A 24,151-nucleotide genomic window follows, 5' to 3' on the forward strand; every position below is an offset into this window, starting at 1 on the left:
CATGGTTTGTGTCAACAGAGATAAAAGATGAGAAAGGACATGAAACAGAGAATACTGGGCAGACATTTACTGGACTAAATATTTACAAATAATTTTAATTATTACAATTAATGCTCAACATTACCCTCTTGAGAGGCGATATATACGTGACATCATCGCATTATTGATTACTGAGCATGTTTGAGCAAACCTGTAGTTTCGTTATCTGTAATGAAGACGGTTCTTGCTACGAGGTCCATTTCAAACGCTACAGGCATTTTAAAAAACTACAGCTTTAAGCACATTACACATTTGAAGCCGGCGTCCTGGCATAGGGGTAGCGCGTCTTCCCAGTGATCTGGGCGTCCCGGGTTCGAGTCCCGGTTTGGGCATGGTTGTTCTGTTGTTCTATCTGTGAGATGTGTGAATGTGCCCTCCTGTAAAAAGGGGTTGTGCAAGCGAATGAATGATGCGTGAGTGGCAAAGTCGTACTCTTGGCCCTAGTTGGCGCTGCTATAAAAAATAAGAGACGTTCCCCCTCAGGCTTAAATCGCTGTCTTCGTAACAGCGGGCTTGTCAGTGGCAAGTGCCATAAGAAACAAACAAACACATTTGAAAGTTAATTTATGTTAAGTCAGGGGAACGTGGGAGCCAGGCAACAGGCCGGCGAGCCAAATCTATCGCTGGGCAAAAGTCATGTCCACACGTACCCAAACAAGTCTACCATAACGGGGAAGAGGCGCCATTGTGTTGGAACCCATACCGCGTGCCATATTTGCTGGTGTGTGATTTAATAAGGCAGGCTGAATCTGGCCCAGGAAGATCAGATATTCCATGGATGTCACACAGAATAAGAAATATGACTCGACTAAGCAATCGCCCATTATACCTGCCCATGAAATCATTGAGAAGCAATGTTGTGCCGCACCGGTGCTTATACCAGAGGAATTATTGTGGTTTTATTAAAATACGTATTGTACTGGTTGAAAATCAATTCGTTTGTGAACTATCATTTTAAACTCATTAAACAAAACTTAGATTGAGAATTTCATATCTTGGCCTCTCATTTTTGAACATACTACTATATGAAACGTATATGTGCAGAATATTCTACGGAAAGAAGAGTCCGATATCTTTGTAGGTGTAATGAATCGTATAAAATGCGTTGTACACTGCTCTGACACTCTCCTAGGGAGATATCAATCATGTGACTCTATTCAAATTTTATAGCGTCTGGAACAACATTTAGAGGACCACAAATTTTCGAAGAATATTAACTTCATTAAAAAAAGCTATGATTTCAATGAATTTCTCATGTTTCTTTAGAAATGATTTTCACACTTTACTGAATGATCCATTGTTTTAAATATAACAAGAATTTGCTCATATTCGTAACATAACATTATATGACGTCGTGGTGATCATTACGTTTAGTAGGCATTTTCCAATTTTTAATCCGATTTCTTAAAAAAAAATTACTTTCAAAAAGATCTAATGCGTATTAGATGTAATGCAAAGTATTACACTTATTCATAAACTTTCAGGAGAAGTGAAGTACACTTTGATGACATAGAATCACAATATATGATCGAAATTGAGATATGCTTCCGACAGCATACACAGAAAACATGATAAATGAAAGAGCACTTCTAAACGATTATGTGTTTTAATACACATTATCGATTAACGACATCAATTAAAAGCATCATCAAAAGTATTTGAAATATCATTTGCAAGCTGTAGTGTAAGTCACATATGGAATTCTGAGTATCCTGGAAGATGGCGGCATAGTTCCGGTTTCTTCGACAGCTATGATCGAAGATATGAAAACAATACATCGAGGCTGTCAATGGGTAATTCATGTACCAGTATCGTGATCTGCTCTTAAGCAGCGTTCACAAAAGGTCAACTATTTTGCGCTATTAAAGGTCACGCCTATCAGATAGATCACATGAAATCAATGGGACAATGGAAAATGGTTGTCACTGTACCATTGTAGTCACATGATCTTCCTGAAATAGAAGTGGTCTACTACTGTGCGCAGTAGCTGGCCTCGTGTGAACGCTGCTTTAGAAGAAGCAATCTGACGATGAACCAGATCGTTGCAGAATGAAAAATTCGTTGCAATCCTAATAGAACATTAGATAGTTTTAGGCATCACGCATGAAGTGAGCTGGATTCTTATTGCAACGAGTTACAAGGTCTGTATTTGAGTTACAGACAGAAGATCGCCATGCAATTGCCATGTCAAAACATGTTTTAGAAAGAGAAAAGTGATCGGTACCGTCAAACGATAAAGGAACAGGTAAGTTTCAATCAGATTTTCATGATTTAGTATAGAACTTTTCTACGCTGATCAATGCATTCCAGATGTCAATGAAACTTTATAGCAAGTATATTGAGAACTTCGGTTCCTTATCGTTTAAAGCCATATAATAAACCAGGGCAGTACTTCCAAATCATGCATCGTTATCTGCTTTCGGGATTTTGGATATGCCTTATTTCTGCTAAACGTCTGTAACACAATGGCTGACGATTACACAATTTACAGACGTCTATGAGTTAAATTACTAACTAACTAGATGACCCTATCTTTATTAAAACTAAATTGGTAGTAAATGAATCATCTAATTGCAAGAAAATTTGAATGAGAGGTTTGAGTCTTGGATACGAATGCTGTAATTTTATTTCAGATACAGCCTGCATATAAAGGGATTGCCTTTTTTCTCTGATATGAGTCTTTATTTACCATAAAAATATATTACAGAATTAATTTCTTTTGCCTAAAATTGCTTCATACTTTTAATATTGCTTATGGTGGATTTGTTGCATCGAAATAACTCCATCTTTTTACTCCAATATGAAACAGATACTTTCTTGAATGTTATATCCATCTCGGATTTCAATCAATTAGTATTAACTGCACATACAAATTGCATGAAAATATTCAATATTTTTGTAAGTTGTATCATATATACCCGGTGCTTTAACCCTTTATTTACCGAATTATGTTCCCGTCAATTTTTCAATTTCATTTTTTCACTAGTAGTTCAATTTTTCTTGCAGAATAATCCCAGGGAACCCAAGAAAAATATTTTAATTTATAGAAATATCTTACTTTAATTATTAATGAAATATTTTTAATTCCTACTTTTAGCTTATATCAACTTTTTGCTATTTGGGTTACATTCTCCGTGTTCTTTAAAAAACCATCAGCGAAATTGTCATAGTACGAAGATATAAGCCAGATTGAAGTGGTACTTTTAAGTACCGTCAGTAAATAAAGGGTTAAACATATTTTATATCGTCATTTGCTTTTATGATTTTATTGAAATGAAACTGTCAATATAATAGTTATCACAATCAGAATATTTATAATTGAATTGAAATAACTTGTAATATGCTTAAAGAGTAACGAATAAAAAGAAATTGGAATCAATTTTGGAAGATTTTGTTTTCTACAACAAAAGAAATTTGCATGAGTAGTAGATAAGATATCACTTTACTGATTATCATAATTTACTAGAAAAATATATGATCAAATGTTTTAAATTTACATTTTGATAAACCTTCATTTTGAAAGATGGTAAAAATGGCGCAGAACAAAACAAAGAATATGAGAAAAGTTTTATTACATTTATTAATCCTCCCATAACAGATTTATAATTTTTCAACGTTTTTTTCAAAATATTTCTTAAAATCTTTCTTCTACAAGCAGAAAGTTTTGACCTTTACTACTGTTTTAAAAATTAGTAACTTAAGAAGGAACTACGGATTTTCTAACGAGTAATATGTACTGAAAATTAACTAAATATTGCGATAATTACGAAGAAAAACTTCTAAAACCCAGTAAGTGTTCTCAAGTAGAATGTAATATTCTTTTGATTTCTAATTATGTTCGCAAAAGGCAATAGATAAAAAGTTATTGAAATGTATTTAGGTAAAACAAACGAAGAACACAATAATTTACGTAATAATTTTGATTACATTATGTATTGGTATTACACTTTTTCCAAGTTATTCTTGATGGTTATTCATTAACTGGTTTCATCAGTAGTGAGGAATCTGAATTATAAAAATATCTTCTTATTAGATCTTCTGTACATATTGTCACGTAGATACTTTAGTGTGGAACGCAATGGCACACATAAGAAGTGGAGCTAAACCAATTTATTAACTCAACTCTGAACTGAGAACACAGTGACTGACAAATCTTCTGTTTTTATCCTAGCAGGGAAAGTTCCAGAATACTTTTCTGGAGACAGTAAGAAAAATCCAGAACACTTGTCTGGTAAACTAAAGAAATGTCCAGAATCTTCTGGAACATGAAATAAAGGGAAACATAAAATCAAGGAATTAAAATATTTACACACACTGTTCTTTCTCAAATTACCAGCCAGTATATTCATCAAGTTCAAATCTTTCAAGTAATTTTTAATTACATAAGCCGGACTAAGTTCGCTGTCTATCTTCATTAAAAGAAATGTCATCAAACGCTGCGCCATATTTGCTGAATTTGAATTTTAGAAGCTTACTGCCCCTTTTCATCAATCTTTGCATTGCATAGAATAGAATAGGATTCAAGATACAGATCACTTTACATTTTAAATAATAATTAATAGTCATTTAAAAATGTTATTTAAAATTATATGAAAACCAAGGAAACAGTTGTTCAATCCAGACCACTATTATTTTCTATTTCTTCTTATGCTTGGGGTCACGGTAGCCTAGTGACAAGGTTTCGTCTTCGGGACTGTAGGGAACCGTAGTGTAAGTAGTGTTCGTAGAACCGTCGTGTAAACGGTCTGGTGCTCGTTAAATCCGTCGGGACCAAATATCCTCCAGCTGGGGTGGTGCAGAAGTTTGGACAAGGGGAGACACCTCAAACGTCATCCTCGTCATTCGACCACCGTTCATAAATGCGAGATACATCCCAAAATACTCCTAGCGTTGTTTTAAAACGGGACATTAAAGTAGCTAAACTAAACTTCAAATGCTTTACTAGGAGCAAAGTTTAATTATATAATGTTTATTTTGTCTGGCTAGTACTGACTTCAATTCCTTTTCTCTGTATTCGCATTCCTCAGATCCAAGATCTTCTAATTCAGGTAATTTCTCTAGTTTTTCTCGCTCATCATATTATAACTTCATATTTTAATTCTTTCTAATCTTCACTTATAGTATTGTTATTTTTCCGTTAATCATTAAATTTTAACTACTTTTTTCAGTTCTTTTTCCGTCATTTTCTCGTTTTCTCTTGCATCGATAATAATTGTAAATATATATTTCAAGAACTAGGATTTTACTTTGTTTTCTTGAAGAAATTAAATAGTCATATATAAAGATTATTTTTCCAAGTTTTATACAAACTATTACTTTTATTCAAACGCATTTCATATCTCCTTACACCACTTTTGAACTATTTTAAGATTTATTTTTTTCCATGTTAAATATGTGATGACACGTCTGAGTCACCATTATGACATTACGTATTGTCGTTATCAGAAATATGTCCCTGTAATAATCAAAAGTAATTCAGTTTATTCTATAAATATATATATATCAAAATAGAAATTAACTTGCAAGAGCGAAATGCTCTCTTCCAGGTTAATTTCAACACGAAAGAGAATTAGTTTTTCATCAACGTATAGTCAACACACTGATAAAAGCTGAAATTAAAAGTTTAAATTAAAGCTGGCTGTAAATATTATCTTTACCTTCAAAATCTCATCGTCTGTGACAATGAGGTATTTAAAGAGTTCGACAGTATGGTGACTCCAAATTATAAAAATATCTTCATTTAAACGTTAGTTGCATATTTACAGATATTCACATAGGAATAATTACCATATTTAAGGAGAATAGAACCAAATACAGTTTTGTACAACATAAAGCCAAATACCGTACGGAGTACTTGAATATCTTTTGAAATCTCTCTAATGTCTAGTGACATTTTTATGTCCGCTGTTTTCTTAAATGATCCTCATACCCTCTGAGCTCAATTCTATAATGTAACATTTAGCCATATAAGAGGATACTAAGGATCTGCCTATATCAAAAACGTTTCATAATTGCGAAATAAAACGATTAGATTCAAGGAAAGCGACACTTGAAGAAACAATAAAGGGAATCAATAATTAAATGTTTAGCTTTTATTTAAAAGCAACAAAAGTAAAAGAAGAGTGAATCTCATAAAATCTTCTATGCTAGCATTTTGTTCTTCTCATCCAAAATAGACAAAATACATTTTATTTTCAAATTTAAAGGGAAAAATCCAAATGTTAATAAATGGATTCTTTAGCTGTCCCTATCTCTGATTCTCTATCTGAATTCTACAAATGTTTTGTTCCAAATAATCATCCAACAATAGTCATTCCCGATAGATAGCCAAATGAAATCCCCCAACAATAAGCTCTGGCCATGAATGGTTAATGTCACAATCTGATTGGGCAGATAGTGATTGTAGCTGCTCAGTCCATAAACGAGATTCTCTCGAGAAATTTCGCATTGTAAGTGTTCATAACTAGAAACAATTTACGAAGCTAGTGACTATGCTCTTAGAAAATAAATTACGGTTGCATATTATGAATAAATGGTGGTATGGTATAGTGAACTAGGTACTAAATAGCCGTGAATCTGTGAAATCCTTGTTTGGATTTTGTTAATGATTATTAGTATTTTGGAAATGATTTCCCATATTTGATTGCAGCAAATTTCTCATTTTAAATTGAAATAAGTCAATGTTTTAATGAAATCGTGCATTTATTTATAAAAGGAAAAATATTCTTCAATTTATTGTTAAAAACTAATTGAAAGGAAGAAAATTGCGATCACAAGATATGTGCACAAATTGAAAGAAAGAAAAGTGAATTCGCAAGCAAATTGAAAGAAGCAAATTGAAAGGAAGAAAAGTGAATTCGGATCATAAGAAATGTGCACAAATTGAAAGGAAGAAAAGCGAATTCGGATCACAAGAAATGTGCACAAATTGAAAGGAAGAAAAGTGAATTACAAGAATTGTGCACAAGAAATGTGCACAAATTGAAAGGAAGAAAAGTGAATTGCGATCAGAAGAAAAGTGCACACTACCATCAAAATAATAAAACATCAATAATTTTATGAGATTAGTCACTAGCAAACACAAACGTTTAAGGAGTAATGGAATGAGGTTGATTGTTGTAGGTCTACTTATTTAATTTTGATTCATAAAATTAATTTGATATTCCATAAAGATTTTATAACAGAAAATACTGTTTCCTTTTCCCGTGAGCTGCCATTTAACAACAAAAAATAATTTTTTCAATATATACATTTAATATTTTAATAATAATCATTTAATAATATTTTATTAATAATAATCAATATATATATGAACTTAAAATATATATTTCCTTCCTTTGTAATTTGTGATCCTTACATGGGATGATATTCAAAATATAAAGAATAATTAACTAGAAGAGAATTTCTGTTCAGTAATATGAAAATGCCTAAGAAACTGAAGTATTTACGTGGTGATAATCTGTGGAATCTGAGTATTCAGCTATGTAAATCTTTAAACTTTATTATTTTTTTACTTTCTCGTAATATAGAGAAAGTATTGTAATCGTCGAAAAATCTGAACTCGATATTTTGATGAATCTCCACGTTTTAGAATTCCCTGAGTTCGAAAAACACATTTTTAGAAAATGTCCGTCTGGCTGTCTATGACAAAGATAACCCCAAAACGATCTGATCTGGATGGCTGAAATTCAGTATACAGTCTTTACATCAAATTTGCAGATATTTTAAAATCAAATTTCGAGTAAAATCTGAGCAGAGGAAGTTCATCTGTCCGTCCGGCCGTCCGAGTATAAGTTAACACGATGATTACAAAACGAAGAGAGCTAGACAGATGAAATTAGGTACACAGATTTAAGATCTATAGTGTTGACACCTATTAAATGTTGAGCGATATCCAACAAGAGTTGAACGTCTATCGATCTGAACTTTTAGAAAAATGTAAGAGCGATGACTCAAAAACGTATTAACTTAAATATATTAAATTTTGAACGGGATTTTGTCACTATAAGTGCAGTTTTGCATCAAATTTGATAGGGGATTTTGTGATTACAAGTGCAGTTTTGCATCAAATTTGATAGGGGATTTTGTGATTACAAGTGCAGTTTTGTGTCAAATTTGATAGGGGATTTTGTGATTACAAGTGCAGTTTTGCATCAAATTTGATAGGGGATTTTGTGATTACAAGTGCAGTTTTGTGTCAAATATGATAGGGGATTTTGTGATTACAAGTGCAGTTTTGCATCAAATTTGATAGGGGATTTTGTGATTACAAGTGCAGTTTTGTGTCAAATTTTGGTACCAATCGGTTGACAAAAAGTGTCTAAAACACAAATTAGATTTTTGGATACTATTAACCACGTGCCAGTGATTAATCGCCAAAAAATTCGCCAAGGATGGCCCAAAAGATTCAGTGAAAATTCTAAATTCATGCCAAAAGTCAATATTTCGTAATTATTGTACGCAATGCCGCGTAAGGTGTTCTCAGGTGTGACAATTTTATGAGAGTGTACGTGAGAAAGATTTTGGGAGACCTTGCTATAGAAAACAAAGTAGCTTTTTTAGATTCATATTAAAGCATATTTTTGTATCATCATATTTTGCCTCTTCCATTAAGTAAAGAAGAAGCTTCAATAATTAATAGTCTTTGTAAATTTGACGTGTATCACATGATTATAAATTGATTTCATGATAAATTTTGAGAATTAAAGTTGCAATACATTTATCTAGTAAAAACAAGCTGTTAATGAGTAGAATGAAATAATATTCATGTTTTTTCAAATACTTTCAATTGTTTTTATAACTACGAAGTATAACATTGGTCACGACGAATTTTAAAAAATAATTTTACTTTTTTACTTTTAATTTTTTGGATTTTTTTTTACATACCAGAAAAGGATGTAATTTATTGCTCTCAGAAGAAATAAAATAGAAATGAAACACAAAAATGTGACAATCAGTGCCTTAAAATGGGATTATCACTTTAATTAAATTGATATTTAGATTGAGAGAAAAGTGGTAATCAGTCTCCATGGCAACGTGAATAATTCAGAACGGCATTCACAAATTACCATTTTTTAAACGAATATCCGTCATCAAATTGCAGTAGAATTGTGAATTCTGGGAAAATTTATTTATGTAGTTCTAGAAATGATATATTAGCTTATTTTGTTATGACATAGTTTTTTTTTATTTACAGATGTCACTTCTTTGAATTTTAAACCAAAATGTAACATTGTATTAGAGTGAAAAATAGTTATAGTTAATTGATGTTGGCTTTTTAACGAATAATTATGCGTTCCCAGTTATCCCACAGTCTCTAGGGCAGGGATGGTGAACCTTTATGGATCAACGTGCCATTTTTTTCTAAAGAAATGTTTAATGAGATATAGCGTGCAGTCAAATAATTTTGACTAGTGATTATTGGGATAATAATAAAAATAAATAACAGCTCAAAACTCTTTATTTACGACAAAAAATACATTTTGCACTGTATAGTAGTAAAGGTTTTTGTTATACGAGTAAGTCAAATTAAAGTAACGTTATTGTGACTTCTGTGATTGCAGATTAGATGACAACTTATATTAGGATTTTAAGATGTTACTTTTAGCAGAATGCATGCTGAAATGGAGTCATCTGCCAAACGGATTCTAAGAGAGTCTTTAATGTTATTCATCTCTGAAAAAAATGACACGCAGGCATAGGTAGATAAAAATATGATTAAATTGTCTGGAATCGATATTGTGTCTGGAATCGAATTCCCTGCTTCCAAAATTTCGTTACTGGCATTTTTACTTATATTGCTTGTTAATCTTTTTGTTTCAATCAATTCCTTTTCCTTGTTTCAATAAATTTTTGAATCCATATTGAACTAGACTGGAAATCAATCAGCTGCATTTCAAATTCTTTAATTTCCAACTAATCGAATTGGGACAAGTTCAGTTTATCAAATGAAGACACATCGGGGTACATAATAAACTTAAGCGTTTTCGGTAATTCTTTTAACTGAGAAAATCTCGCTGTAAATTCCTTGATTGAAGAATCAATTTCGGAAATAAAGTCTTCAATGACTTTTTCTTTGTCTGCTTTCTCATGTTCACCTAAATCTTTGATATATATATTCAAATTCAGGAAGTAGTTGTAGTTTTTTGTAAAAATATCGTTTCTGAAAACATGCAGTCCAGTATCAAAAGCGCGAATGAGATCCATCATGACGATGACTGTTTTATTTGTGCCTTGAAACTTCACTTTCAATTCATTGAAATGTTGGCATATGTCTGTAAGTACACCAATTTTGTGAGTCACATAACATCCAACAACTGTGAGTATTGTTCAATTTCCCTCTCATTTTGCAGAAACAGTCTGATTTCTTCGAAGAAGTCAACAAATTTTCGAAGTACGTTCCCGTGGCTCAACCAGCAAACATTATTATACATTAGTAAGCCATTATACACCGAGTTGACTTCATGCACAAAGCCTCAATTAAAGTCTTTTCGTTTACTTTAAATCTATTCTATTATTATTAATTTCGCTTATTTCAAGTCTACAATGATATGAGGTTGTCTTTTTTGTGGCTAACCATAGTTCATTATATTATCAAGAGATGATTATAATAATTATATATCATGATATAAGAGATCCATTATATATCATTATATTGTGGCTATTATATTATCAAAAGATGTTAAACCACTCTTGGAACATAAGGCCTGTTGGTGAATAATGCAGTGGAGCTCAAGAATCGAATGCTCTGCGTCTATTTTGAAATAAACTAATTAAAACAGTTTTTACCACCATATTTGGAGCACCATCAGCCACTGAAGAATTCTTTTCAAATCAATTTCTTTCGCAGCTAGCAAATTTTTAACAACCGTACAAATATGTTTTTTTTTAATGGAATGGGAACACTCACGTTTGTTCGTAATACTTTATAGTGAATTTTGTTATTTTGAACTAAAATGCAAACCGTTTTGATCAACGGCGTGCCCAAAATATTGTGTCGCGTGCCATCAATGGCACGCGTGCCACTGATTCTTCATCTCTGCTCTAGGGTAATTGCAAACATACCGGAGTTATTATGAACTTTGCTGTAATTGAGACAAGCTAATTAAGAAATTAAGTTGGAACTGAGACATTGTATATATTGAGCCCTCTAGAACACGATATTAACGTAAATTATAGGGAGATTTTCCATTTCATACGATCGTTTAAGATCGAAGAGAATGACAAAGTCTCGAAATTCTTTCAAAATTACACTGAATCTAAAAGCTTTTCTTTCTTTTTTTTAAAAAAAATAAAATGAATTTCGTAATCTTGTCAAGTGAAATCTTGACAAACTAATTTTAAAACATTGTGTTAATTAAACCATGAGGGTATTTAACTAAACTAAATTTGGCTTAAATATTTTAATTACGTTTTAATTTTTTTCATTACAACGAATTTCCTCTTTTTTACAAGTCTTCATTTCAATTTGCCCAAATTTAATTAACGGCATGATATTTATAACTAAAAACGAATTATTAGTAATGCGATATACAATTAAAGCAGTTCAAATTAAATTAAACACCCTTACCATATATTATTAATATAATATATTTAAATATTAAATCGGACTGATTATAGTCAGATCGGGATTTTGTACTGTTGTTTACTGTTTGTTTATAAACATTACAAGAGCTTGAGCTCTTGTTCAATACTATTTCATGAATTAAAACTGAAAAAGATAATGTAAAGTGCAGAAAAATCGCAACAATTTCGATGGAATATGCAATTTGACTTATAAATTTTTCATACAACTACTATTATGCTTCAGGTAACTTTTATTGATATAAAATCTTAAGGAATTAAGGCCTAGTTCGTCGTCATCTTAATTGAATGCTTCATAAATTTATAAATTTTTTTGCTTCTAATTTCTGAAAGTCTGATAACTCCATTGAGTAATAATTTATATATTAAAAAAATCTCTATTTTATCAGTTATTGAGAATATTCATATTATTAAAAAATTTCCAATAATAGTAAATAAACTAATTCTAAAAAATATAACATGCATAGAAAAATTAAGAGCAATATATTTAATTTCTTAGAAATAGAAAAGTGTGGATCTAAAAGATAATTTTGATATGAATCGCAATTAAGTTGACAAAAGATGTATAGTAAATTTTTAAGCACGTTACCATCTAAAAAAAAGTCTCCAAAATTCAAACGATGCATTTTGTGTAAGATAGATATGTCAAACGATACAAGAGAAATCTTGACATTTTTCAATCTCTGTGGAAAAATAGAACGATTTTCAACTTTCAGGAAAATTGTCATATCTTCAGAAGCCATCTGTTGAAACCATCACTGCGTACTACTGATTATTTCCTTAAAATGCTGACAGAACCTTATAAAAAAGTCGACTAAGTAATTAAATTATTGCTGATTGGTAGTTAAAATATATTGAATAAGAAATACTGCGATCAAAGACGTTGACATAATCTTTGAAATTCTAGAACAATTTTTATATTCTGGACGTCACTGATAGCGTGGATATTTTGATTCAATTTATTTCGTTCGCGTTCTTGATATAATTTAAGACACGTCAGGGCACAATTTATTTAAAGCATTATTTTTATTCTTTTGGCTCTTTTTTCAAGAAATGTTAGAGATACGAAATGCAATTAATCGTGGAATTAATGAGAATACACTTTTAAAGTTCATTAATATATCGTGCTAAAGTACTAGCAATGTGTTTTGTGAGATTATTAATTTGTGGTTCTTTTGTATAAGGAATATTTTATTTTTGAAACTTTTAAATTGAGGTTTTAAAACTTTTTTTTGTAAAATTCCGTTCTCTTTATATTTAATACTAACTTTTTTAAAGCAGAGTGCATTATACACAACTAGAAATAATTCAAGAACAAGTTAAAATATTTTATAAAAATGCAGAATAAATCATTTATATTTCTTTAAATAAAAATTGTTTCCATCATAAACATTATTTTAGTTTGGTCATTAATTTCGTAGTTTTTCCTATCATACGACTGCATTTTTTTTTATCGAATATTTAAAAAAAAAATTAAGAATTCGTCGAATGAAAAAAAAAAAAAAAACCGTGAAAGCATACATTGCTTGCATTATTGTTTTGTTATATATATATATATATATAATATTAGCAGTTGCGTGGCCGAAAAGAAGATAATTTAGATTTTTTAACATCTATTTATTCCATCCTGGCAGGCATAAATTATGTATAAATGATAAGAAATACGTTGGTCTACATAGCGACACAAGATCAGAAGAGCAAAAGAGACCAAAATTTCCTCTTTAGTGGTTTTTACAATCATATTTTGAAAGGGATTTCTTTGACACGTTAAATATATCAAATTTAGTGTAGGATTTTGTGATTACAAGGGCAGTTTAGTGTCAAATCTTTCTCTCAATCGATTGAGCAAACGTGCCTAAAGCAAAAATTCAATTTTCGGATTCTATGAACCGCACGCCAAGGATTAATATCCAGAAAACTCGCCAAAGATGACACATTCGATTCAGTAAAAAAGATGAATTAATGCCAAAATTTTATATTTCTTAACGTTCTCTGACATGGCAAGTTTATTAGAGAGAATGCGAGAAAGTTTAATAGAGATTACTACCTGTGGCTTATTTATGTCGATAAAACACACAAACACAAATACACTTAATGTCAAAAATTCATTTTTCACGCTCAGAGAATTTTATAACATGGAGATTAATTAGTTAAATAATCAAAATCTAACGTGTTCTTGATTTTAATCTTCTTAGTAAGCTTCGTATAAAAACAAAAACGACCTGCTTCTTGACTACAATCTGAACTAATCATATATTAGGAAAACCCTTCTTTTATATATTTTCATTTATTATTTTTAATGTATGAATGCTTTACCAAGCTTAAGTTGGTTTTTCCAAAAAAAAAAATCGAGGTGATTTTAAATATGTATTTTATGCATCGAAGTAGCATTCAGTGGGAAGCACGTTCAAAATTTATGAAGACATCATTTCAAGTCAGGTTTTTCAATTCTTTGAAACTGCAAACATTTCGGAATCAAAATGTTTTTGAGAAGCCGTGAAGGAATTTCTTGCAAGCATATCACTGAATATTTTTCTTTTTCGAATAACTTATGAATTGTGTTTACAATTTCAATTCAAAAGAACTGTGTTGGTAAAAAAAGGTATTTATATGATTTAGTTATTTATATTGTTTGTAGTCTTGGATTTGTGTTCTAGCCTTAAATCATTCCTCACGTCCTCAGAATCATAAAAAGAATAAATATTCTGCCTTATTTTTGCTTTCAGTAATTTTTTCCTTCATCTTGAATTACATTTTTAGTTTCTGTTCATCTTATATGAAAATGATTGTGATTTTTTCTCATAAAAATAGTTTTATTTCATCTCCCTCTTGTTATCTCTCTTTTTTAATTTTCTTTTTAATATAACCTTTCTTTAATTCAAAAGCTTTCTCTTTGTTTTCGCTTGCATGAAACATGTGTTATCTCAGTTACCTAGGGACCATTTAAGGTCCAGTTCCCTTTTAGTTTTGCATAATACCTTAAAAGGAAATTATTTTAAAATACCTACTTCACACTGATGCAATCCTACCATATATAAATTAAATATATATATATAAAATACAAATAAAATCTTTTCCACATCAAATTTCTCTTCAATATTTTAATGTTAGAAATGATATAAATTTGGAATGAAATAAAAATTAAAAATTTTTTCTTCCTAAGTACCAATTTTATATTAACGCGACTTATTATATATTAATATTCATTTTAACATCTTTAATATTTTATAGTTACTTTTTTGCGTCCTTACGTGCTATAATTCTCACATTATTTTCCCATAGATTTCAAATCCCTCCCCCCCCCCAGAACGGCTGCGGTGGCCTGGTGGTAAGGTCTCGGCTTTGGAACCGAAGGATTTCCGGTTAGAAGCCTGATTCCACCTAATAACCATCGTGTAAGTTGGTCTGGTGCGCGTTAAATAGGTCGGGACCAAATGTCCACCCGCTGGCGTGGTGTGGAAATTTGGAGAGGGGGTTTCAGCTCAGGTGATGTTCTCGTTCATTTTAAAATAACCCTAGTGTTGCTTTAAAATGGGACGTTGATATAATTAAGCTAAATTGCCCCCCTCCCAGAAAGCATAAAGTAATATAAATATTTTTAAAAACATTAATGAAATAAGTTTATACACACATAATATAATATATTTTAGTAGTTGCATGATCAAATAGAAGAAACCTTTGAAGTTTTAACTTCGATTTATTTCATCTTGGGAGGTATAATTTGTACAAGACACAAACGATCATAAAAGATGCGTCAGTCTACATCGTCACAGAAGAGCAAAAGAGAGAAAGAAATTTTTCTCTGTAGTGATTTTAATATGAGAGTTCTTTACCGCGTGTTGACTTAGGAAAAATAATCTCGGGTATCTTTAAAAGCATATTGTCAGCATTTTGGATTTTTATCCTTTTACCTGGAGTTCAGAAAAATGCTGAAGTCTGCAGACTTATAGAGCGCGTGTAGAAATAATTAAGTAAAAAGTGGAAAATGGATCAGGAAATAAGAGAGCATTCAAGAATGAAATGAATGAGCTAAATTAAAAAAATGACTAAATGAAATAGAATTTAAAATATATATTTGAGTGTGTACATGTATTTTAATCGAATAATTATGAGTCAAAAGAAAAATCGTAAAAATGTGAGACACTACAAATGTAGCGTTAAAAAGTGAACTAATAATAAGCATTCTATAAAAGAAAATATCTTAAGATTCATCCAGAATTAAAATATGCTATTTAATTTTTTTAAAGTATGCATGTTTACTTCTTGCACTTTTATAACATTTGTCCTGAATTAAATATTACTTTTTATACACAAATTATACTGTAATTTTAAAACCTTCGGCATCGAGATTTTGATTATTTTTACATTTTAGATTCTCAGAAAGATTTCATTTCTCGTGAATGAAGCATGCGAAAAAGTATTTTAATCTTCGAAAAAATTCAAACTCGAGATTTGGATTAATATCCACTTTTCAAACACCACTTGAATAGGAAAAACTTGTTTTTAGAGTTATGCTTGTCTGTCTGTCTATAAACAAGATTACCCAAAAACTTTTTGTATTAGACTTAAAAAATTTGTTATATGGATTTAACACTATATTTCAACATTTGTATTAAGTTTTGAGGCTACTACAATCAAAGCACATCTGTCTGTACGACTGTCCGAGTAAAGTGATAAATACAAAATATTAAGTACCAGATAAATTTTGATACACAGGTTTAGGTTTCGTTTCTAAAATGTAGCTTTTTATCAAATTTTCAACCAGTTTTGTCAAAAAGTTGTCCTTTCGCATGAATATGCATGTAAAAGTTAGAATGTAATAATTAAGTTTAAAAAAATTAATACAATTTGGAATGTGATCGTTTGTTCACATTTTCATAGCTCTATGTAAAATTTTGGTTTCAATCGGCCCAAAAAATATATCCAAAATACACATCCCATTTTCGGATACTTCTGAATTAAATCCATACCAGCCCTCTAAAGACCACACGATACGCTCAGTAAAGATGCTATATTCACGCTAGAGATCAATATTTCTTTACTACTGTTTGTCAATGCCATTCAAAGCATTCGTGGCTTCATCCAAGATTCAAAATCTTATGAAGGAGGAAGGGCGCAACACATTTATTAGAGAATTTGCGAGAATGTTTTGGAGAGACCACACCAATTGATTTAGTCTTATATTTTTTATAGAGCCCGATACTTTCAAAACACGTTGAGTTAGATGAATGAAATTTGGTATGTGGTCTTACAACCCAAATTATTTTTAGATCTCTATTGAATTTTGTGTAAATTCTATATAGAGGGTGTCTGTCTATATGACTATCCGCGTGCATATGTGCACAATAACTGAGTAATTAGAGTAGGAAAGAAAAGAAAATTTAGCGCTCAATTTTATCTGCAGAATTGTAATTATTCGTTGAATTTTGAACCAAATCCGATCTATCGATCGGTATATTTATATAAACAAGATAAGAACAAAAGCTTAAATAAAAGAAAGAAAAGTTTAAAAAGTATTCTAAAAAGTACAATGGCTTATATAAAAAAAATAAGTCATGACATTGCTTATAAAAATATTGGATTTAGGTTTCTGGTAAAAAAATATATAAATAATATAAAATGTACATTTAAATCTTCTGTTTTACTACAAAATACAAAACGCGCTAAATTGTGCTGTTATATGTTCAAATATGTGGATCAAAAAGAAAAGGGACAAAAAACTTGGGTTACCCTTCCCCCTTTCTTCCTACCCTTTGAATTATGCAAAGTCTTATAAGGGAACCCGAAAAGGCAGTTTTATATTGCTTATGTCAATGAAAAAATGTGAAGACAAAATATTCTAGTTCTAGATTTAATTTGTATTTGCTGCATTGTCAGCTCGAGAAAATTTGCTTTCGTTTTAGCTGCCAAAGATACTTATTCGGAAATTTTCAGCTGAAATTCTTTTCGGACAAATAACAGAGAATTGTTTCAGAAACTGTTTATTTCTTTTAAGCTGATTTTTATGAGTACACTAAAATATATGCAATATGTATCAAAATATATCGAAAAATAAAGAAGTTAATTTCTTTTGTTAACTATCAGAATAATAAATAAGTCCATTTAGGGTTTATATCAATCACTTGATAAAATACGTAGAACATATCTATCTGCTTTCCGTTTTATGCTGTTTTATGGAGCCGTTACCGCTTTCATACGTATTAAAATAAATATGATGAAACTTTAGGTTATTGCATTTTAGCACAACATAGCTTTATTAACGAGTTAAAATATGAATTTTAAAAGTACTTATTTGGAAATTTTCTTTTCATTTTATAAGCATAAGGTTTATTATAAAAAGTCCCCTCGGCAGGCTGGGAACCAGAGGTAAATTCTTTTACATCTGATTTACTATCTGGCAACATAAATGGTTCATATTAGAAACAGACAAAATTAGGGTGTGAAAATTACTTTTCAATCCCTAACTTATATTGCAGTTATTTGTCTTAATGAGGCAATATATCATTCGATAACTGCAATATATCCCTATGATATATTGCAGTTATCGAAAAATATTAAATACAAAAGTTGTTGGTCTTAATGAGGCGCTAATTGGCTTTATTTTTCGCACTTCAATATTAAAAAAGTTATAGGAAAATGGAAATTTCAACCCCCACCATTTCCATCCCCTTTGAGACAGATGGGTCATTTACATTTTTAACAACATATTTTTTACATTTTTTTCTATTATTACATTTCTAACAAGATATTCCAATATAGTTAAAATCCAAACAAAATTACTCTAGTTTTCCTGTTTACAAGATAACATAGGCAAAGCGTTATACACATATATATGTTAGTCAATGTGAATAATCGGATATTATTAATACTAACCGGCCGTTATTAATAATAACCAAACCAGTTAGTATTATTAACCTATTTTTTACATTTGACCGTATCATATTTATAATGTGATATATATGATACGGTCACATTGACAGTAACATATATGTGTTACAGTCAATGTGAATAATCGCCCGTTATTAATAATATCCAAACCAGGTAGTATTAATAACCTATTTTTTACATTTGACCGTATCATATTTATAATATGATATACATGATACGGTCACATTGATAGTCACATATATATAATATTTGGAAACTATGGCCAAGCAATAACAAGTTCGAGTTAATTGATATTTGAGAATTTAATGAGTGACAATATAGTTACGTTAATGATGATGCATAAAGTAGGGTTCAGAGCTAACGTGAAAGTTCGTCTTTTAAACAACACGTCGTAACAGTTCTTCTTCACCTCGCCACGTCTTGGCGTCAACTGACAGCAACTCTAATTTCCTCCGCCAGAGGCCCTGCTCAATGGCGGGAAGTGAAGTACAAGGTACCACACACACACACACGCACATATAATATAAACTTTTAAACGAAGGGTGATTTTGGGCTCAAGGGACCATGATCGGTGAGGACCAGAAGAAATTTTGCCGAAGTCTTGTCATGAGAATCATTGCAATAGATAATCTTCCTATAGGAATCTATCTAACTAAAACAACGTTTGAAAGCATGAATCCACTAAAACAACGTTTGAAAGCATGAATCATTGCAATTGATAATCTTCCTATAGGAATCTACCTAACTGTACCACTAAAACAACGTTTGAAAGTATGAATCATTGCAATTGATAATCTTCCTATAGGAATCTACCTAACTGTACCACTAAAACAACGTTTGAAAAACACGATTTTTCGAGTTTCGTTTTCTTCCAGAAGTTAATCGGATGAATCTAGAAAGTGAAAAACCCTCAGGGGCTCACCTACTATAGGTGAGTACGGGTGTCCCAATCCCGAGGTTCCCAGGGATCTTTACTCCCTTTCAGTTCTCTCTCCCCTACGCCTTCTGCTGTCTGCTTTGTCCTTCTATCCCTCGACGGCAAGCGAGGGAGCTCTCCATGAGAAGCTGTCGCCGCTCTGTTTGCTTCTTGCTTCTCATGGACAGCCAAACCCCACGTGTTGGCCGTGCGTGGCGACCGATTAGAAAGACAGGTGGTGCACTGTGGTCCCCTGTGCATCAATCGGCTGTTATGCTAACCATTTGGTTAGTCTGTTAGGGATCAAGCGAAAGGGTCAATCTCTGGGGCTTGGCGTTAAGAGTGGTCAACGTTCCTGGAGATGACTCTGAGCGTATAGGCTCCGGCTAGCACCAAGGTAAGTGTCGAGGCTGGGAGTGGCCAGAGCCGGTGGCTGCCTTCCCTCGTAGGGCTCGGTGGTGGGCGGTGCCGTGGGGGCCCGAATTCTTTTTACCATGCTGCATGGGTGCCAAGGGCAAACTTCGTCCCTTAAGTGGGCATGTCACTGTAAAAAACCTACCAACATATTTTGATACTTTCTTTCTTGTCAAACGTATTTCCACAAATAACGAAACTTTCGAGAATGTTTCACCTTTTCTTGTCCAAAGGGCTATTTCCGCTACTGTTGGAGATGTCACATCAATAAAGAAAATTCGCTCCGGAGATCTACTTGTAGAAGTAAATTATATGAAACAAGCGAAACAAATTATGAAAATTAAAGCTTTAGCTGATATAAAGATAACAGTGGAACCTCATAAAACTCTAAATTCTTCTAAAGGTGTCATAACTGTTGGAGAACTTTTTAAGGTTCCTTTAGAGGAAATATCATATGAATTAAAACCACAAGGAGTTACACATGCGCGACGCATTTTCATACGAAGGGATGGACAGCTCCTTCCAACGAAGCATCTGATACTGACCTTCAGATCACCAAAACTTCCCGTCTCTATCAAGGCAGGATATATTAACTGCCCAGTCAGGCCATATATCCCCACACCTCTACGTTGTTTCCATTGCCAGCGTTTTGGCCACACAAAAACTGCTTGCCGCGGGAAACTTACTTGTGCCCGCTGTGCGGAAGTCGGTCATGATAACGCTGAGTGTAATGCAACAGAAAAGTGCGTAAATTGTAAGGGCAACCACACTTCTTATTCTCGGTCTTGCCCTATCTGGAAGTTTGAAAAAGAGGTAATTGAAGTTAAATTCAAGGAACAGATGTCTTATCCCGAAGCCCGACGGATTGTCAAAGCTCGGACAACGACGTCTGGTAACACTTACGCTTCGGCAGTGAAGAAAACCCTTGTTAGCCAAAGTACGCAATATGAAGTAAATGATTTTCCTCCTGACATTGACACAGATACTTCTGATACGGTGAACTCGGAAACAGTTAAAGCTCAACGCAAGAAGCCTTCTAAAGCTGAAAAGTCTTTAAAGCTTAAAATTTCTAAGCACGGTTTTCCTCGCAAAGATTTAGCTAAGACGTTCAAAAAACAATCAAGAAAGCAATCTTTAGCCCTGGGTATTGCGGAGAAAGGCCTCATACACAAAGATTTACCTTCTTTGTTCGGTGGCACTCCAAAAAGTTCTGATGTAATTAACTTACATCCCTCGGAAGAGGAGGATGAAGATCTTAAGATGAGTTGCGAAGTTTCTCCAACTAATAACGTTCCCGTCTCAAATTCTTTTTCACCTCAAATTACTTAATGGGTACATTTCTTTCATGGAATTGTCGCGGCATTCGCTCTAAAATTGTGGACATTAAATCTCTCATTATCAAATTTCATCCCTTTTGTTTCGCCTTTCAAGAAACTTTCTTGAAATCGGATATTCCTTTCAAAATACGTGGTTATAATAGTGTTCGTCAAGAGGCTGTAACTGACGCATCGACTTCAGGTGGAGTCTGCATCTTGACTTCAAATCTATATCCAAGCTCACCACTTCCACTACGCACTTCCTTGCAGGCTGTGGCTGTTCAAATCAATGTTAAATCTCTGATTACAATATGTTGTGTTTACTTGCCACCACATGACAATGTAAGTCAGCAGGATCTTGATAATTTGGTTGACCAACTTCCACCACCTTTTTTAATGCTTGGTGATTTTAATGGGCATAGTCATTTGTGGGGTTCGGAAAAGACGAATACTCGTGGTAGACAGATCGAACAATTTATTAACAATAACTGTCTCTGTCTGCTAAATAATAGCGAGAAAACATATTTCCATGAACCCACACGTACCTTTCATACTCTTGATTTGGCCATTTGCTCCCCTGAACTTCTACCATTGCTTGATTTCAAAGTTGAAAGTGATTTAAATAATAGCGACCACTTTCCCATAATAGTCTCTCATGCTGAGAGGAACGGTGGAACACAAACTTCCCCACGTTACTTTTTCCAACGAGCAGATTGGGTTGCTTTCTCTCGATTGGCAGAAATCACTAAAACTATGGTTAGTCTTGAAAACATAACAGAAGCGGTACAAAAGGTAATAGACTGTATAATACTTGCTGCTTACAATATTATTCCAAAGAGATCTCTTCGTCCACGTAAATTTCGTAGACCATGGTGGAATACAGCATGTCACGACAGCCATAAAGAACAAAAAAGGCGTTGGAATATATTTCGCCGGTATCCCACAATAGATAATCTAGTTGCGTTTAAGCGTGCCAGAGCTAATGCCCGTCGCACTCGCCGGCAAAGTCAGAGGGAATCTTGGATACACTTCATTTCCTCAATTACATCTTCGACATCTAGTGCACAAATTTGGAAGAAAATTAAAGCTGCGAATGGGATATACAATGAGTTTTCCTTTTCAGTATTAAAAATTGGAAATACTCAGTATTCATTCCCAGCAGATATAGTCAATATCATTGGACACTCGTTTGCGCAAGTGTCATGCGCAGACTCGTATAGTCCAGCTTTCCTTGAGACTAAGAGACGCGCTGAACAGAGGTCTTTAAATTTTGAAACCAACAGGCAATTTCCATATAATTCGCCATTCACGATGTTTGAATTGAAGATGGCTTTAAACGAAGTTCGTGATACTACCCCAGGACCTGATGGAGTTACATACAATATGCTTCGCCATTTGAACACAGTTTCTCTCTCTAATCTTTTACACCTTTTCAATAGAATATGGACTGAGAAACAGTTTCCTTCACAATGGCATGAAGCAATTGTTATTCCGATCCTTAAACATGATAAAGATTCTACTAACCCTCTAAGCTACAGGCCGATTGCTTTAACAAATTGCATGTGTAAAACTCTAGAGCGCATGATCAACACCCGCCTTATTTATGAATTGGAGATACGTAACTGCATTCCTCCTTTACAAAGTGGTTTCCGTAGGGGCCGGTCTACAATAGACAATCTCGTGCTTCTGGAAACTGAAATACGTAATGCCTTTGTAAGACGGAATCATCTTGTTTCAGTCTTCTTTGACATAGAAAAGGCTTATGATCGAGCCTGGCGTTATGGTATTCTTCGATCACTTTTAAAGTTTAATTTTTATGGCAATTTGCCGATTTTTATTCAAAATTTTTTATCCTCTCGCATTTTTAGAGTACGTATTGGAAATTCTTATTCCATCCATTTTATTCAAGCTGAGGGTGTCCCTCAAGGAAGACACTTTGTGTGTGACACTTTTTATCCTTCATCTTAGTCGGATTTTAGACCAATTACCTCCATCTGTTAAGGGCACTTTGTATGTTGATGATCTTCAGATATCTTGTCAGGGCTCTAGTATGCATTTAATTGAGCGACAGCTTCAGCATGCTGTGAATAAGTTAATGACATGGTGTAACGAGAATGGCCACACTCTTTCTGCTGAAAAGAACCGCTGTGTCCATTTCTGTCGTAAAACGGGCATACATCCAGATCCTATAATTTGCATTGGTAATGTGGACATTCCTGTAGTTACAGACATGCGATTTCTGGGAGTGATATTGACTCACCTTTCTTCCACATATTTTGAAATTACGGAAGAAATGCGAATCACTTCTCAATATCCTTAAAGTTCTTTCGACAACGACGTGGGGTGCAGATCGCACTTGTCTGCTTAGGATTTATCACGCAATAATATTATCCCGCCTTGATTATGGATGTGCTGTGTATGGCTCGGCTCGACCCACTGTTCTACGCAAATTGGACACTGTACATCATTCTGCCTTGAGAATCTGTTGTGGTGCCTTCAGAACCTCGGCCGTACAAAGTCTTTATGTCATCTGCCATCAGTTACCATTACACTTAAGACGTAAAATGCTCTCGGCTCAGTACTACCTTAGGATCCATTCGCTTTCTAATAATCCACTAAGGCAAATGACAATTCCCATTGGTCTTCGTAGACTTTACAATGCTCGCCCCTTCAATATTCTCCCCTTTTGTGAGAGAATTCAAACGATTATTGCTGATGCAGGTCTTAGTAACATACAAATTAAACAAGCAGAATTCTATGTCATTCCACCTTGGGATGTCCCTGTCTTTTCACACCTCAACCCTTTTTATAGATTCGATAAGTCTTCCACAGCACCCGTCATATTTCAAAAACTCTTTGCCTCTCACAGGAATCAATTTTCGTTATACGAACCTATTTTCACTGATGGCTCAAAATCGGAGAGTTATGCTGGCTGCGGAATTAAATTTTTACAAAAAAATCTACAGTTACCGTTTGCACAACTTTTGCTCGGTTT

General features: G+C 32.9%; 1 protein-coding gene across 1 annotated transcript; it reads left to right on the forward strand.

The window, feature by feature from the left end:
• The first annotated feature begins 19,927 nt into the window (after positions 1–19,927).
• Positions 19,928–21,169, forward strand: LOC129987543 (uncharacterized). The gene has a single exon (XM_056095510.1). It carries the CDS (start codon positions 19,928–19,930, stop codon positions 21,167–21,169), a length of 1,242 nt encoding a protein of 413 aa, XP_055951485.1.
• The last annotated feature ends 2,982 nt before the right edge of the window (positions 21,170–24,151 follow it).

This window comes from Argiope bruennichi, chromosome 10, assembly GCF_947563725.1.
Source record: "Argiope bruennichi chromosome 10, qqArgBrue1.1, whole genome shotgun sequence".
NCBI lineage: Eukaryota > Metazoa > Arthropoda > Arachnida > Araneae > Araneidae > Argiope > Argiope bruennichi.